At 39.4% G+C, this 19,279-nt stretch overlaps 2 protein-coding genes across 7 annotated transcripts in view; one reads left to right on the top strand and one right to left on the bottom strand.

The window, feature by feature from the left end:
- LOC126187753 (uncharacterized) overlaps nucleotides 1-12,412 on the bottom strand; it is a 100,587-nt gene extending 88,175 nt beyond the window's left edge. For 3 of the 6 annotated variants that reach the window (XM_049929011.1, XM_049929006.1, XM_049929009.1), the window contains exons 1-2: nucleotides 12,021-12,346; nucleotides 6,587-6,765 (exon numbers count right to left, since the gene is read on the bottom strand). In XM_049929011.1, the coding sequence (XP_049784968.1) occupies nucleotides 6,587-6,755 (169 nt within the window). In that variant the 5' untranslated portion in view covers nucleotides 6,756-6,765; nucleotides 12,021-12,346. The other 3 variants (XM_049929008.1, XM_049929007.1, XM_049929010.1) reach the window with 3 other exon arrangements.
- A 59-nt stretch (nucleotides 12,413-12,471) lies between these two features.
- The window catches only part of LOC126187752 (proteasome activator complex subunit 4-like), a 255,098-nt gene continuing 248,290 nt past the window's right edge, over nucleotides 12,472-19,279 (top strand). Inside the window, exon 1 of the mRNA XM_049929005.1 lies at nucleotides 12,472-12,830. Coding sequence (XP_049784962.1) covers nucleotides 12,610-12,830 — 221 coding nt within the window. The 5' untranslated portion in view covers nucleotides 12,472-12,609. The remainder of the gene's footprint in view (nucleotides 12,831-19,279) is intronic.

Raw genomic sequence — 19,279 nt, forward strand, 5'->3', positions numbered from 1 at the left:
GATCAATCGGAAATTTGGGAAGGTTGCAGCTCAGGGAGTCACCCCTCCTTGGGCCTGTCCTATACCAGGGGGTATGTGCGAACTCTACCTGTCGACCCGGAGATGGGAATTATGCGTTACCCAGTTACCTGTTATGCGTGGATCGGCCTTCAGGAACGCACAAGGAGGAAGAAGGAAAAAAGGAACCTCAAATGCCGAAGTGAAGGAAAGAGAGGTGAAGGGAAACAAAGAAAGGAAATGGGAGCGAAAAACAAAGGTGAGACTGTTCTTGTGTCAGTGACAGACAATGCAGAACATTCCCAATAACATCCCAAACATGTGAGCGGAGAAAGAATAGCAAGAGGATAGACACACAGAACAGAAGGGATTAAATGCTGCAAAGGCTGGGGCCCTGTGGTAGCCAAGCAAGAACCTGCCAAAGAATGGCGAGCCCCCGGGGGAGGGGGGTGGGGCGAGGGGTAGGGCGGTGTCCACCAGGATAAATGGTCGCCGCCAAACTGAGGTGAAGAGCGCAGTAGACCACCTTGAGGAACAACATGCAACTGAACGTAACACACCTGATTTAAATGTCTGCTTCACAACCCAAGCCATGTGAATCCTTCTCTCCACCACCAGCTTTCCTGAAATGCGCAGATGGGAGTTACCCTTGCAACACGTTCTTCGTTCCTGTAATTATCCTGGCCTCAAACTATGGTAACATACTGTTCCCACACCCTCCACCCAACAGTTTTGACACTTCTATCCTATCATCTTCTCCCCATTCTCATTTCCCACCCTGTTTATTTGCAGCCTTCAACCAACGCATCTGTCCATCTTACCCCACTCCTCTCCTTTATGCTACTTTTCTCACCACCTCCATTTCCCACAACCATTTCCGGCCCAAAAATGTTGGCAGTCATGTGTGTATGAGGTGCATGAGGGGTGTGTGTGTGTGTGTGTGTGTGTGTGTGTGTGTGTGTGTGCCTCCCTTTTACTGATGAAGGCTGTTGCCAACAGCTTTATGTAAATATTTATTAATGGGGCCTGTCTGCTGCTTGACATGTGTTCTTTACAGTAAGTAGCAATGTGTCTTTTCCTACACTGTTCAAAAAAGAAGGAAAATGCATAAAAGAATTTCGGCAACTGTCATCCTTTCCACACCAAAAAACTCTCCTCCATACAGCTTGGCCAGCTGTGGATAGCTTATCTGCAATGATGACAACTCCCTTGTTCAATATGTTGAAGTACTCATGAGGGCTTTCGCTGAAACACACTACTCCCCAAACCCAGTCTGCAAACGGATTTCAATGCAATATCCTCACACACCCCTTATGCACAAAAAGAGCAAGCAAGTCACAAAGGAGTGCCCTTGTCATCTCCAAATATCGCCCTGGATTGGAAAAACTGAATCATATCTTTCGCCAAGGCTTTAACTGTCATCTATCATTATGCCCTGAAATGAGGGAAATCCTACCTGAGATCCTTCCCACTCCTCCTAAAGTGGCATTTTGCCACCAATACAACCTACACAACATCTTAGTCATCTCTGTGCCACTCTCACTCCCAAGACTCAGGTGCAAGACCTGCCCAATCCACCCACCCACCACTTCCTACTCCAGTCCTGTCACATTCTTATCCTATCTCATCGGAAACAGGAAAAGCAGCCATTTCATACAACAACACTGCTGCAATAACTGCATGACTTTTTATGTCAGCATGACAACCAACTACCTGTCCATCAGAATGAATGCCCATTGCCAAACTGTGGCCAAGAACAAAGCTGACCACTCAAATGGCACAACATGCTCAGTTTCAACGGCTGTTTCACTAACAGGGCCATGTGGATCCTTTCCTCCATCACCAGCTTTTCTGAACTAAGCAGACAGAAGTTATCCTTGCAACACATCCTTCGCACCCATAGTCCTCCTGGCCTCAGTTTCCATTAACCTACTACCCCCACACTTCTACCCATTAGTTTCCCCTTCCTCTGCCCCAAGCCGCTAGCTACCCCTCCCCAATCCCTGTAGGCCTAGCTGGTTCCTGCCTCTCTCCCCCTCTACCCACCCACAACTCCCATCCCACCTACTGAACTGCAATACTACCACTGTGTGTCCAGCTGGCATCATGTAGGGCCACAGTGTGTTTATGCAGGTATGTTTGTGTGTGTATCTAACTCAAGGAAGATTTCATTCCAAAAGCTAGGTCAACTACTCAATGTTTCTGCTTTTTTCTGAGTAGTCCCCTTTACTCCTATTATAGTTTATATAGTTTTATAACTGCTGATTGTAAACATTCTTAGAGTACACTTTAAACAAGCAACATGCAGTTTTTAGCCTATTTTTCTTAAAGAGTACAAATAACAATACCAAATATAACAAACTATTTATCTCAACCTCTTACAAGCAAACTTCATGAATTGGCCCTCTTTGATTTTCTTCATATTTACAGGACTCGAATGTCAATTTAAAGACATCAGTTTCTCACAGCAGTATTATGTAGTTCTCAAAAAAAATCCTAGAAGTAGTGTTTGAAAATATGAAAATTTTGAGTGCTGTTAAGTGTAAAGTTTTCAACAAACTGAGTTCTGTGGCTGAATGGACAGCAGTTTGGACTCATAACCACAGGGTCACTGGTTTGTCTTTCTTTAAAACTTGAATTCATATTTAGTATGAAACTGAAATATTAACTTACAAATACCGACATGAACCATAATAAACCTTGATTCACAATAAATTAAATATATTTAGTAATACAATATTTGTGTTTTTTGTTACATTCATTAATCAGGCAGGAAGGTCAGAGAATTTAAAAAGGGAAACGGATACGCTAAAGTTAGATATAGAGAGAATTAGTGAAGAGTGCTGGCAGGAAGAACATCATTTCTGGTAAGGTGTGTACATGATTATAAACCTAAAATCAAATACGGGTAATGCAGGTGTAGGCCCAATGATAAATAGGAAAATAGGAACATGGGTAAGCTACTACATACAGCATAGTGAATGTATTACTGCAGCTGTGATAGACATGAACACAATACTCCCCACAGCAATATAAGTTTGTATGTCAACTAGCTCTGAAGACAATGAAGAGATTGAAAGAATGTACAATGAAATAAAAGAAATTATTCATAAAGTTGATGCAGAGGAAAATTTAATTCAGATGTGGAATTCGAATTTGATGATAAGAAAAGGAAGAGAAGTAAAAATGGTAGGTGAATATGGACTGGTTAAAAGGAATGAAAGAGGAACCCACATGGTAGAATTTTGCACAGAGCATAAGTTAATAATTGTTGACACTTAGTTTGAGAATTGTGTAAAAATGTTGTATAGATGGAAGAGACCTGAAGACACTGGGAGGTATCAAACTGATTATATAAGGGTAAGGGGGTGATTTAAAAAGCAGATTTTAAGCTGTAAGACATTTGCAGGTGTAGATGTGGACTGTGATCATAATTTACTGGTTACAAATTGCAAGTTAAAACTTGCAAAATTGCAAGAAAGTAGGATATTAAAGAAACAATTTTGGAGGAAGCATTAGGCAACGACTGCCTGCACTGGAGAAAGAAATATGATGGATGGTGAATGGGTATCTTTGAAAGATGAAAAAGTGACAGCAGCAGAGGATCAGTAGGCAAAAAAACAAGGCCTAGTAGAAATCTTTGGATAACACGAGAGAGGCTGAATAAGATGAATGGAGAAAATATAGAAATGAGGCAAATTCAGCAATGAAAGGAAATACAGACACCAAGAAACTGATATTGGCAGGAAGTGCAAAATGGCTAGAGGACAAATGCAAGGTTGCAGAAGCATCTATCTATAAACAGAGGAAAATGCTCGACCACCAGATCTGTCTCCAATCAAGCACATATGGGACATTACCGGATGACAACCCCAGTGTCATCCACAATCAGCATTAACCGCCTCTGTATCGACCAACCAAGTGCAACAGGCATAAAACCCCATCCCACAAACTGACATCCGGCACCTGTACAACATAATGCAGGCAGGTCTGCACATTTGCATTCAACATTCTGGCAGTTACACCAGTTATCAATGGCCAGCATTTCACATTTGCAATGGCTTACCTTGCACTTACATTAACTTGTTATCTTGCAATGTTTATCACTTACATATACTGCCTAGGCAAGTATATTCCCTAAATATCATTGCTCTATGTTAATTATTTTTTGATGCTGTGTTTTTTTTCTGTTAATGTAGATACTGCCTATAGGAAGAGTAAAGAGACCCTCAGAGAAAAGAGAAGTGACAGTATGTATATCAAGAGCTCAAATGGCAAGTGCCTACAGTAAGCTATGAAGGAAAAGCTAAAAGGTGGAATGAATATACAGAGCAGATCTACAAGGGAAATAAACTTGAAGACAATATTATCGAAAGAGAAGAGAAATTAGATGAAGATGGAATAGAAGATACGATACTGTGAGAAGATTATGACTTAGCACTGAAAGATTTCAGTTGTAACAAAAACCCTTAAGAAGATAATATTCTCTTGGAATTATTAAGTTCATTGTCAGAGCTAGGAATGACAAAGCTGTCCATCCTTGTGTGCAAGATTTATGGAACAGGAGAAAGAGCTTCAGACTTCAAGACGATTGTAATAATTCAGTTCCAAAGAATGCAGGTGCCAACACGTGTGATAATTACCAAACTATCAGGTTAATAAGTCACGGTTGCAAAACAGTGACACAAATTATTTACAGGAGAATGGGAAAGCTGGTAGAAGCTGACCTTGGAGAAAATCAGTTTGGGTTTCAGAGAAATGTAGAAACACATGAAGCAATACTGACTATATGACTTAGCTTAGATAAAGGCAAATTTACATTTGTAGCATTTGTAGGCTTAGAGAAAGATCTTGACAATGATGAATGGAATGCAGTCTTTGAAATTTTGAAGCTAACAGGGATAAAATACCGTGAGTGAAATGCTATATACAGCTTGTACAAAAACCAGATAGCTGTTACACATAAGAGTCAAAGGACATGAAAGCGAAGCAGTAGTTAAGAAGAAAGTGAGGATATTGAAGCCTACTGCTGATGTTATTCAGTCTGTACATTGAGCAAGTAGTAAATGTAACCAAACATTTGGAGAAGGAACTAAGTTCACCAAGAAGAAATGAAAACTGTAATTCTGTTTGAGATAGCAAAGGACTTTGTAAGAACACTTGAACTGAATATATAGTGTCTCGGAAAGATGTTACCCTTATAATGTCAACAAAAGTAAAATAAGGATAACGGGATGCAGTCAAATTAAATAATGTGATGCTGAGGGAATTACACTAGGAAATGAGACACTAAAAGTAGTAGGTGAGTTTTGCTGTTTGGACAGTAAAATAAATGATGGTAGAAGTAAAGGCATATAAAATGCGGACTGGCTGTAGCAAGGAAAGCACTTCTGAAAAAAGAGGCATCTGTTAGCACACAAAAAAGAAAAAAAATTGTAAGTGTCAGGAACTATTTTCTGACTATTTATAAGAAGTGTAACCTTGTAAGGAAGTGAAAAGTGGATGATAAGCAGTTCAGACAAAAAGAAGAAGAATGCTGAACATTGGATGGATAGATTGCATAACTAATGAGGAAGTATTAAATCAAACTGGGGTGAAAACAAATTTATGGCAAAACTTGACTAAAAGAAGGGGTCAGTCAACAGGACACATTCTGAGGCATCAAGGAATTATCAGTTTGGTGCTGGAGTGAAATGTGGGAGGTAAAAATTGTAGAAAGACACCAAGGGATGACTACAGTGAGCAGGTTCAAACTGATGTAAGATGCAGTAATTATTTGGGGATGAAGAGGCCAGCACGGAACAGGCTAGGGTGGACAGCTGCACCAAATGAATCTTTGGACTGAAAATTACAATAATATTAATTAAATCTGAAAATGTCATTTTCATTAAAATTATGAATCCAATCAACATTTGTTAATAAGCATTTCAGTTTATTAATGACTATTGAATTCAAATAAAAGCTTTAAAAATCAGCACCAAACCACTGACCTCATGGATATGAGACTGGAGGAGGAGGAGGAGGAGCAGCAGCAGCAGATTATTATTTAACATCTCATCTCATAGACAATGAGCACATTAGAGATGGGGCACAAGCTCGGATTAGGGAAGAATGGAGAACGAAAGCAGCTGTGCCCTTTTGAAGGAACCATCCTGGCATTTGCCTTAAGCAATTTAGAGAAATCACGAAAAATCTAATCAGGATGGCTGGACACGGGTTTGAATCGGTGTCCTCCTGAAAGCGAGTCCAGTGTGTCAACCACAGTGCTAATCTTCTCAGTATGAGACTAGACTGCCACACTCTAAGCTATGGGCAATATCAGTACTTCAGTTGAAAGGTCTTGCATTTATTAACACTTGGAAAAAATTGATGTCTGTGCACTGACTTTAAATTCTTACAAGTATGAAGAAGATCGAAGAGGGCCAGTCCATTAAGGTCCCCTTGTTAGTTCATTTATTTGCATGACAGTGGTTGCACTTATTCTCTGCAAGCATTGTGAGCCAATTTTGTACAACAAATGTAATTTTCTCCAACTTACTTTGTTGCTCATTTAGGAATTTGAACTGAATTATAAAAAAATGTTTCTTACCTTGCGAAGAAAACATTCGCCTGTTACTACCAATGATGGCAGTATTTCCATGAAAAGAATAGTATTCTACTAAAGGATATCCTGTGCAGTATGATGAATGAGTCCGTTTTCGAAAATGAGCATTTGCTATTTTGCAGCTCAGACGGAAAAGCTCACTGTGAGCAGTCATTTGTACAAATCTGAAAAAAGAAATAATTTCAAAAATCGTTTTTGTTTGCACCCAAAAGGAAATAAGTAAAATATGATGATAAAGAAAAGGACATGAGGTCGTGAAGTACTAAATAATACTTGGGGCAGAAGATATGGAAGTAGACAACTAGAGGCACAAACATTAACAGAAGTCACATCACACTGAAAGATGCTGTAGATTTGACTTCCCACGTTTCTAAAATGCATGTACTGGAAGCAAGGTTTGAGATGGTACATACAATGTAATCCAGTTTCTGTTAAGCAGAGATACCTCGCAGAAGGTAATGTGTGTTATCAATACAGGACAACTATCTGCATCTACTGATTTTCACAATGGTTTCATTATCATTATGTTGAGAAGGAATAGTGAGCAGTATTTGCATATATACTAATGCAATACATATGCTACCAGTGGCTCACCGTGTCAATCACAGAACTGATTGAAGCGCAATAGTCTGGAGCAGGATGGATTCTATGATGATCTCAGACAGTTCTTAAGAGTTATATTGGCTGAAGAACTGTATGTCCTCTAAATTAGCCAAACACAACACACAGTACATGAAACAACTACTCATACAGTGGAGTACATGTGATGGGCAAATGTATGTGGTAAGCCCTAGAGAAACTAATTAAGCAGAAAATAAATATCCTAACAAATCAGGGTGGGGGAAATATGACTTTGGTATTAGTTTGGCAGACTTACTACAGAAGCAATAACTACTTACACAAGTCAAGCTGTACTGTTGGGAGGGAGAGTAGATAGAGAGAGAGAGAGAGAGAGAGAGAGAGAGAGAGAGGGAGGAGGGGGGCGGGCAGGGAATCACTGACAATACATTATGAAGTACTTGTGGACTCAGAATGAGTGAGATAGTAAAAAGAGAGTACTGGCTTTTTTTGGGGGGGGGAGGGGGGGGAGGGGGGGGAGAGGGGGGGGGGGGACCTAAGAAACTAAGAATACGAGCAGATACAGTGGCAAGCAATCGCTCTTCCAATATTCTGGAGTTTTTGGTAAGGGCTAAGCAGATAGGCACTATGATACAGATTCGGTCCACATAAAATTTTCCAGCACCATTCCCTCTCACATTCTGTTCATTCCACACAATACATCAATCATCCACCAAATATACTCACCCAGGCCACCATCTACAAAATAAATAATACTGCATACCCACTGAATAACTTGACAAGTACAAAGAGAAAATATGAGTTTACTGTACCCAGTTACAACTGCGACTGGATACAGTAAAGTTGTAGTTTCCGTTGATAATCATAACAGTCACAGTACAAAATAACTAAAAATGTTCACATTTAAAATTTCACCACAATTGTTCTTACCCTCCCAAAATGGATTTCCAACACCTACTCACCCTACAAAATTTCTTGTCTACTGCTGTACCACTCCAATGTCAAAATATCTTGCTCTGTGTATCATGTTCCCCTGCCACACCCCAGCTGAAAACCAGTTGCACTACCTCCTGCTCTAACCATCCAAGTAGAGGTGGTTGTTGTTGTTGTGGTCTTCAGTCCTGAGACTGGTTTGATGCAGCTCTCCATGCTACTCTATCCTGTGCAAGCTTCTTCATCTCCCAGTACCTATTGCAGTATACATCCTTCTGAATCTGCTTAATGTATTCATCTCTTGGTCTCCCTCTACGATTTTTACCCACCGCGCTGCCCTCCAATACTAAATTGGTGATCCCTCGATGTCTCAGAACATGTCCTACCAACCGATCCCTTCTAGTCAAGTTGTGCCACAAGCTCCTCTTCTCCCCAATTCTATTCAATACCTCCTCATTAGTTATGTGATCTACCCATCTAATCTTCAGCACTCTGCTGTAGCACCACAATTCGAAAGCTTCTATTTTCTTCTTGTCTAAACTATTTATCATCCACATTTCACTTCCATACATGGCTGCACTCCATACAAATACTTTCAGAAACGACTTCCTGACATTTGAATCTATACTTGATGTTAACAAATTTTTCTTCTTTAGAAATGCTTTCCCTGCCATTGCCAGTCTACATTTTATATCCTCTCTACTTCGACCATTGTCAGTTATTTTGTTCCCCAAATAGCAAAATTCCTTTACTACTTTAAGTGTCTCATTTCCTAATCTAATTCCCTCGGCATCACCCGCCTTAATCTGACTACATTCTACTATCCTCGTTTTGCTTTTGTTGATGTTCATCTTATAACCTCCTTTCAAGACACTGTCCATTCCGTTCAACTGCTCTTCCAAGTCCTTTGCTGTCTCTGACAGAATTACAATGTCATCGGCGAAACTCAAAGTTTTTATTTCTTCTCCATGGATTTTAATACCTACTACAAACTTTTCTTTTATTTCCTTTATTGCTTGATCAATATGCAGATTGAATAACATCAGGGAGAGGCTACAACCCTGTCTCACTCCCTTCCCAACCACTGCTTCCCTTTCATGCCCCTCAACTCTTATAACTGCCATTTGGTTTCTGTACAAATTGTAAATAGCCTTTCGCTCCCTGTATTTTACACCTGCCACCTTCAGAATTTGAAAGAGAGTATTCCAATCAACATTATCAAAAGCTTTGTCTAAGTTTACAAATGCTAGAAACGTAGGTTTGCCTTTCCTTTATCTTTTTTCTAAGATAAGCCGTACGGTCAGTATTGCCTCACATGTTCCAACATTTCTACAGAATCGAAACTGATCTTTCCTGAGGTCAGCTTCTACCAGTTTTTCCATTTGTCTGTAAAGAATTTGTGTTAGTATTTTGCAGCTGTGACTTATTAAACTGATAGTTCGGTAATTTTCACGTCTGTCAACAGCTGCTTTATTTGGGATTGGCATTATTATACTTTTCTTGAAGTCTGAAGGTATTTTGCCTGTCTCATACATCTTGCTCACCAGATGGTAGAGTTCTGTCAAGACTGGCTCTCCCAAGGCTATCAGTAGTTCTAATGGAATGTTGTCTACACCGGGGGCCTTGTTTCGACTCAGGTCTTTCAGTGCTCTGTCAAACTCTTCACGCAGTATCATATCTCCCATTTCATCTTCATCTACATCCTCTTCAATTTCCATAATATTGTCCTCAAGTACGTTGCCCTTGTATAGACCCTCTATATGCACCTTCCACCTTTCTGCTTTCCCTTCTTTGCTTAGAACTGGGTTTCCATCAAAGCTCTTGATATTCATGCAAGTGGTTCTCCTTTCTCCAAAGGTCTCTTTTAAATTTCCTGTAGGCAGTATCTATCTTACCCCTCGTGAGATAAGCCTCTACATCCTTACATTTGTGCTCTAGCCATCCTTGTTTAGCCATTTTGCACCTCCTGTCGATATCGTTGAGACTTTGTATTCCTTTTTGCCTGCTTCATTTACTGCATTTTTATATTTTCTCCTTTCATCAATTAAATTCAATATTTCTTCTGTTACCCAAGGATTTCTACTAGCCCTCGTCTTTTTACCTACTTGATCCTCTGCTGCCTTCACTACTTCATCCCTCAGAGCTACCCACTCTTCTTCTACTGTATTTCTTTCCCCCATTCCTGTCAATTGTTCCCTTATGCCCTCCCTGAAACTCTGTACAACCTCTGGTTCTTTCAGTTTATCCAGGTCCCATCTCCTTAAATTCCCACCTTTTTGGAGTTTCTTGTTTTAATCTACAGTTCATAACCAATAGATTGTGGTCAGAGTCCACATCTGCCCCTGAAAATGTCTTCCAATTTAAAACCTGGTTCCTAAATCTCTGTCTTACCATTATATAATCTATCTGATACCTTTTAGTGTCTCCAGGGTTCTTCCATGTATACGGCCTTCTTTCATGATTCTTGAACCAAGTGTTAGCTATGGTTAAGTTATGCTCTGCACAAAATTTCTTAGCCCCAATCCATATTCACCTACTATGTTTCCTTCTCCTACTCTCGAATTCCAGTCACCCATGACTATTAAATTTACGTCTCCCTTCACTACCTGAATAATTTCTTTTATCTCATTATACATTTCATCAATTTCTTCATCATCTGCAGAGCTAGTTGCCATATAAACTTATACTACTGTAGTAGGCGTGGGCTTCGTGTCTATCTTGGCCACAATAATGCGTTCACTATGCTGTTTGTAGTAGCTTACCCACACTCCAATTTTTTTATTAATTATTAAACCTACTCCTGCATTACCCCTATTTGATTTTTTTTTATAACCCTGTATTCACCTGACCAGAAGTCTTGTTCCTCCTGCCACCAAACTTCACTAATTCCCACTATATCTAACTTTAACCTAACCATTTCCCTTTTTAAATTTTCTAACCTACCTGCCCGATTAAGAGATCTGACATTCCACGCTCCGATCCATAGAACGTCAGTTTCCTTTCTTCTGATAATGACGTCCTCTTGAGTAGTCCCCGCCCGGAGATCCGAATGGGGGACTATTTTACCCAAGAGGACGCCATCATCATTTAATCATAGAGGTAGAATCACTTAAAAACAGCTATGCCATATACTACTTCACCCTGTGGTTTTGTGCATGGATGAGATTGTGAAAATCTGTATATAGACCTACACATGAAAAATCACTTATGAAGCTCTGAATTAGTACAAGCTTAATCTCATTGTTGCACCCTTTGCAACTCAGACTCTCTGGAAACTCGACATAACACTACTTTCTCTAAATTCCAAGTGAAACCAGTTCCTAAATTACATACTTTTAGACCTGTAAAACACTTCTGATAGAGATCACAAAATTATTTTTACACGGATTGAATGATGGATGGCCGATTAATGGATGGTTTTGATCAGTGCTTCATGCACGACCATAAGAACAGCAGACTCTGCTTTCTTTGTGTGTCCATACGATTTGATTTAATTTCTTGCTGTAAGCTGTTGGACAAATATAGACTGATCATATTAGAAATGGTCTAGCAGGATGAAGTCTGGGTTGCAGCATTTTATGTATGAATGTACTAACTTTGGCAGACATTTGTAGTGAAGACAAATTCTCTGCAACTACGAAACTGTAGCTGGTTCAATCAGAGGAAGCTGGTGACGATGATTTTGATTTCAAATTCATTGAATGCTTCTGTTATAAAATATCTTTATACACGTTTTGTGAATCTCCAGAATAATGAAGCCTCTGGCAAATATTTTAGTAACTCGTGTCGATCATAACTTGGCTCCTATGTATGGATTTAGCATTACTGTTGATGTCATACATGCAACATAAATTATTCCCATTGGTGTACTTAACACTTATACTACAATACGATCAACAATGCTTACATTTATTGAACTGATGAATTTTATATCAAAACAGCATTGCTCGACAGCGCAACGTAACACAGATGAGTGATATATTAAGTGCTAATACAAGACAAATATTCCTTGCCAAATTATTGACTAATGTGCAGCACCTAACCTATAAAAACAAAATGACTCAAAGAATTTCGAATAGCTGTACAAGAACAAACTATTCACATTATCTGCGAGAGAAAAGATTAAGCGTTCTCTTATGTTGACATGATATAAACAATACTGAAGCTGCACTTCACCCACTATCATCCGCACCCAAGCAGGCGAGCACCTGCAAAACACTCATGCGCGTCCACGACCTACCCTGTTAGTTGTTACCCTTCGGCGATGGACATACAATCTGTAATGTTGGTGACAGTGTTGACAAACGAAAGTGTACTCGTGGACAAATGATATCCAATAATACAAAAGGAAAGATGGCTGCCAATGGATGACTGTTGGAATTGAGGAAGAAATAGCAAGTTGTGTGAACTGATGAAATGGAAGAGTACCGTTAGTCATTAGATGGAATACGCAAGACATTAAGTCGGGTGCAGCCACTGTGAAGAGGTAGTCAATCATGGATGGACCACAGGGAAGTATAGACACTGATGTTTGTTGTGAAGAAAGTGGATTCAAACCTCAAAAAGAAATAGTTTTCAACAAACTATTACCGTTTGCAAAGGAGCTAGAAGAAGATGCAACACGACTGCTATCAGATATTAAAGCGAACATCGGAAAATCAGTGTTGTTACGTGAACTGCGACCAGGTTGTGGAATTTGGACAGCAAGACTTTCCAAGTAAGTTTAGTAACTTAAATGTTAACCAGTGTTATATATGTACCTCTTTTTTCAAATCTTTAGGCTATAGTGAGCGACAAGTTTGTTCATTATGTAAACATACAACGTCATTGTCATCGCAGAGGTGTATAATATTGCCATATTTGCTTTCCGCTAAAGAAATTCGTATACATTACAATCAGATTGCTGTTACCTTTGTACGGAACAGCAATACATACAAAATTTGCCATTACAGAATCGCTCAGCTGTAAAATGACACACTTAAACACCAATTTTTATGGCTTTCGACTTAGAAATGTTGCATGATGTTACAGCATCTTTAAAGAGAATTGGAAAAAGAACATGGTTTTTATCGATTTTACGTTTCTAATTATTGGAAGTTATACGGTTTATTCACAAATTACTTTTTACATGAAGTTGACCTCCAGAAACTTAAGCTTTTACCTCTCAACTTTATAATGCAAATTATGGTTGATAACAGTTCATTTTACACCAGTGGTTTGGTAATAATGAATACCATATAATATTGTAATGTTATACTTGTGTATTCTACTTAAGAGAAGAAGGTGTATACCAGTACCAAAGGATATGCATTCATTGCGAGTTTTGACATCAGCCCCCCCCCCCCCCCTCTCTCTCTCTCTCTCTCTCTCTCTCTCTCTCTCTCTCAGGCCATTAACTTCTTTACTATCGTTTATTACTGTTTCTTTTTAATCATAAAATGAATTGCACCCACAGATCTTGAGATGTAATCATTATGTTGTCCTGTCAGTTTGTGATGGATGGAAATTATTGTGAACTTTTCCTCCCAATTTACTGAGGTACTTTATTGAACACCTTTTCTTAGTTGCGCGCGCGCGCCACACACACACACACACACACACACACACTCCAAGAGACTTTGGTTTATCTATTCCATTTAATTTTTTGCCGTGTTTCACAATTATTGAAAACAATAGAAAAGTAGAGATAACAACTCACCATGCAGAGTTTGTGGCAGTTGGTCATGGCATAAACAAATGAGAACTGTGAGTACTCAGTGGTAGAGGAGCTCTTACAGTGCTGGCAGCCTGTGTCAGTGTTGTATGCTCCTGCAATAACAAAACTGATGTAATGGTTATAGGGATTATCAGTTGCTTTTGGTGCTTTGGGGTCATACTTGGTTGCTCTCTTGGTCTGGAATTAGTGTCTTCACTCAATTCAAAATACAAAACAAAAGCGATGCACAATACAAAGCAGAGTACACAAAGCATTCGATAACTGCTACAGTGCAGTTGTTTACGGAGGTTAGCAGTGTTGTAAATGTGGTTGTTCAGGTCCAACCTCTATCAGTATCTTAAGATACTATAGATACAGGCCCAGTTAAAAAGTATTTTTCCACGTACATGACATCACTTGGTGCCCCTCCCCCTTCCATTTCCTTTGTAAGCTTTTCGCCCATGTCGGTTTTCGCTACTAATTGTGATAAACAGTGTATGCAAATCTTCCACTTGGTGACACCTGTCACCCTTCTCGGCGTGGCACCCCAAGTGGCATCTGCAAACAACCTAAGATGGCTGCTCAGATTGTCTCCTAAATGGTTTTTATAGATAAGGAACAGCAAAAGGCCTATAACACTACTTTGGTGAATGTGAGAAATCACTTCTGTTTTACTTAGTTACTTTTTTTGTCAATTACTATGAACTGTGACATCTCTGGCAGGAAATCGTGAATCCAGTCACACAATTGAGGTGATATTCCATAAGCAATTTCACTACAAGTTACTTATGTGGTACTGTGTCAAAAGCCTTCTGGAAAATTAGATATACAGAATCAATTTGAAATCCCTTCTCAAAAACAATCAACACTTCGTATGAGTAAAGAGCTGCTTGTGTTTCACAAGAACGATGTTATTTCCATGTTGACTGTTTGTCAAAAGACCATTCCCTTCAAGGTAATTCATAATGAAACTTCCTGGCAGATTAAAACTGTGTGCCCGACCGAGACTCGAACTCGGGACCTTTGCCTTTCGCGGGCAAGTGCTCTACCAACTGAGCACGACTCACGCCCGGTACTCACAGCTTTACTTCTGCCAGTATCTCGTCTCCTGCCTTTGAGTCTCAGTCGGGCACACAGTTTTAATCTGCCAGGAAGTTTCATATCAGCGCACACTCCGCTGCAGAGTGAAAATCTCATTCTGGTAATTCATAACGTTCAAACTCCACGTATGTTCCAAAATACTGCTGCATGTTGACGTTAATGACAAAGGCCTGTAAGGAGCTATTGCATCAGCGTTCTCTGAAAGAAACCTAGCTGGTATATGACTTGGACCTGTAGACTTGCTTTTGTTGAGTGATTTAAGTTGGTACACTATGAGGACATCTACTTAGAAGTTACTCATATTGGCAACAGTTCTTGATTTAAATCCTGGAATATTTACTTCATCTTCTTTGGTGAAGGAATTTTGGAAGTCTGTGTTCATAAACTGTGCTGTGGGAGCATGGTCATCGATAGTATTTCCATTTCTAAAGTGCAGAGAAGCCATGGGCGCCCATCTCAGCTCTGCACCCCGATCGGTGACTTGTTTTGCTTGGGCCTTAAACAGCCCTGCAGGGTCATGGCCACAAAATCTCTGAGAGAGACAACGCATTACTGGTTTTGCACATTGATTAGAACAACAGTGAATAGAGAATAGTACTAGATTTCAGTATGAGGTCCTGGATCCAAGTTCTAGTTCGGCACACAGTTTTAATCTGCTGGAAGTTTTAATGCTCATAGATGTCTGCAAACATTCCATAAGGAGACAACAATTGAGGTAGATTCCTTCAACAGGCCACACAGATGAATAACACCGATGTTTTTTAATATTCTATGATATTGAAATCACTGCTTAAATTGTTTAATGAATGCAGTTTCATGTACTTGCTATGCATAGATATATTTACATAACAGAATTGCATTTTATTTTGACATGTGGATTGTGTGACATTCAACTGACGGTAATTGTTTTGTTCAAACAAATTTTGGGCTTGCATTCAGACATTGTTAACTTCATCCCATAATATTTCGACTAGGTGTCTGCCAGCCATCTTCAGGTGAGCCATTGAAGACTGATAAAGACTTGCACCATTCCACAATATATAGCACACTGCAAGTGTTCCGTGCAATCATCTACATAACGTCACACTTCTTTGTGTGGGCAACAGTTTGTTTAAAAGTTATCTAAGGTTGCAGGCCTTTTGGGATCAGTGAAAGACGTCTTGCTATTGCGGAAGTTCGAAATTTACAAAGTACCTTGTCATTGTGGTGTAGCTCACGTAGGGCAGACCACACACACTTTCAAAGAACACTGCACTCAACATCAATATTACAAAACCAAGCAAGTCCGCTATTGCTGAACACTGCATTTCCAGTAGATATTAAATGCAGTATGACACAACTATGATTCTGACCACAGCAACATCTTTTTGGGACTTCATTATTAAAGAGTCCATGGGAATATGCCTGGTGGAAAAGTTAATGAACTGTGATAATGGCTACCAGTTGAACAGTGCATGGAACCCCATCATCTCCTTGACTTGTTCTGATCGAAGACAACAGAGTGCGCCAACGCCCATGGCGAGCACCAGTGCAGAGGATAGCAGAGTTCCGTGTTTCCACAAGCAAGAGCACTGCCGCCAGGAAGTGTGGTACATCTGCCAATTTGATTTTAAAGCATGTGTGGAATACTTGCAGTGGACTATATTTTATGCAATGGAGCAAGTCGTCATCAGTATTCGATGGATCACCTGAAGATGGCTGGCAGCTGCACAGTCGAAATATTATGGAATTAATTAGACAATGACCGACTGCAGGCCCAAGATTTGTTTGAACATTCAATTCGCCGGGAAAATTTTAAAATTCATAGTTGTTGCTTTTTCACATTTGAGAGTATATTTTCACTTTGCTGACGAGAGCAATGGGAGGAAGGAGTGTATTCCCAAAATAACTGCTAAAGCCTTTTTATACCTTCAAAACTAACAGAAAATGCACTGTCTTGGGGTAAATGTACTGCAGTCTGTAAGGAGCATGTGTGTCTAGAGTCTGGGTTGTATTACACAGGAAAGTCAAGCTGCCATTTCAGGAATTTGGTTTGTTTAGTGTGTGAGACTGATTGGAGGCCCTGTCAGGAAATATGTCTGTGGACCAGGCTGAGAATCACGAATATATTCCTAATAACTCTTAAATTTTTGAGTTTTCTAGATCCAGTGTGAGAAAATTGGTATTGAGGATATTGCTTTATTATTTACACAGGTGCAGTGTTTGATCTGAGGCAAGACTCATGGGTAAGACCAACATTTCTAATGGAACTGCATCCTTTTTTTTTTTGTGGCATTTGAAAGGATTTTTTTAAGAGAATTTCAACCACATAATGTATGGGACTTGATCAAATAGCATCAAGATAACAGAAACACAAACCACTGCCCCACAGTCAGGAGAAGAGGTTGCACAAACATCTGTCCTTTTATACCAAATTAGTGAAGAAACATAACTTCGGTATGGTTCCTGTGTTATCTATGCACTCAGAGCCCATCAGTTTGTGTTCTGCTGTTGTAGCAGTCACGTAACTTACTTTTAAAGCTATCAAGGCATTCACAATGTAAAATACAGCTGAAAACATTAATAATGTTTATGGTGAATGTCGCAAAACTATTAGCGCAGTGGTGGAGTTGTATGCTGAAGAGTGCCAAGCACTTACAATCTTTCTTTGCAAACATTATAAAAAAAGTTCTGGAAACTGGAAGTAAGGAGAATAAAATACAAGGAAAAAGAAGAGCAATTAGTGAAGAAAATGAAACTAACACTTTAGCAGCAGTAACACAATGCAAATGTCACTAAGTGGCATCTCAGAAGTGCTAGATGGATCAACCAAACTAGTGTTCTGTGAATACTACATTCCATCGCATTTCGTAGTCTTCCTATTTCGTTGCATCTACAGCTTTATGGCAGTGGCTTTGGGAATTGGTTGCAGTTCACCGAATGTTATCTATGAAAAGTGCTTAGTGGTGTGGCATCTCTCTGCAAAATTTTTTTTAAAGAAGAAGCATTGTTTATGAACCATGGGAAAGACAATCTTCAATGTGCACTAATCGTCAGTTGAAAATCCACACTGACATGAAGATATGGACAAAAACAATGCTCTGGGTCTGTCAGTGTTTAATGCATGTTTCGCAAGACCTGCAGCATTGGTCCTTGTTTTATTGATGGGTATCTAAGTACACTCAAGTATCTCAAGCTCCTACAATATGCTGTTGCCCTAATTATTGGAAGACATCCCACTGGACATAAGGCAATCAGTATGGTACTAACATAATGGATATCCCTCGTATTCAGCACTGCAGTGACAGACCATCTTAAGAGAACATTTGGAAAGCACTGAACTGGTTGTTCAGGAAACACAAAATGGTCTGCACACTCACCAACCTTAAAAATACTATACTTTTATCTGTTTCAAAAATTAAACACGAGGCCTTTTGTGAAACACCGATGACTCACAAAAACATGAAATGCCGTATAACACAAACGCGTATTGCTGTTAACTCCAGAGGAAAATCATCATGCAGAAATGTTTCTCCAGAATCACTTTATAGTGTGTGGCAATGCTCAAGGTCAACATTTTGCGCACTTGGTATGGCAGCAGTGATAATGAACACACAAACCTTACCTGAGTTACGTGTTTCACTACATCTGATATAATATGGCAAACATTTGCGGAACCTCTTCTCCTGACAGCATGACAGTGGTTTATGGTGCTGTTATCCTGATAATACTGATGTAGTTCCATATATGAATGTCATTGAAATTCTCTGAAAAGCTTTTTTCAAATGCTACAGGAAAAAATATATAGTTGTGTACTACAAAAGTATGTTGTTTAAGTGTTAGACCACATTAAAGATCTGTACAAAAACACCATTTTTAGTGCACTTTGTCTTGCTAAAGGGTTAGGAAAAGTGACATTGATGGCTGGACATAAACACTGTAGTTTTGGATTTTATAAAGAAAAGTATGACTATGCCAATGGTAAGACAGAGATTTAGGAACCAGGTTTTAAATTGTAAGACATTTCCTGGGGCAGATGTGGATTCTGACCACAATCTATTGGTTATGAACTGCAGATTGAAACTGAAGAAACTGCAAAAAGGTGGGAATTTAAGGAGATGGGACCTGGATAAACTGAAAGAACCAGAGGTTGTAGAGTGTTTCAGGGAGAGCATAAGGGAACAATTGACAGGAATGGGGGAAAGAAATACAGTAGAAGAAGAATGGGTAGCTCTGAGAGATGAAGTAGTGAAGGCAGCAGAGGATCAAGTAGGTAAAAAGACGAGGGCTAATAGAAATCCTTGGGTAACAGAAGAAATATTGAATTTAATTGATGAAAGGAGAAAATACAAAAATGCAGTAAATGAAGCAGGCAAAAAGGAATACAGACG

Source organism: Schistocerca cancellata, chromosome 5 (genome assembly GCF_023864275.1).
Source record: "Schistocerca cancellata isolate TAMUIC-IGC-003103 chromosome 5, iqSchCanc2.1, whole genome shotgun sequence".
NCBI lineage: Eukaryota > Metazoa > Arthropoda > Insecta > Orthoptera > Acrididae > Schistocerca > Schistocerca cancellata.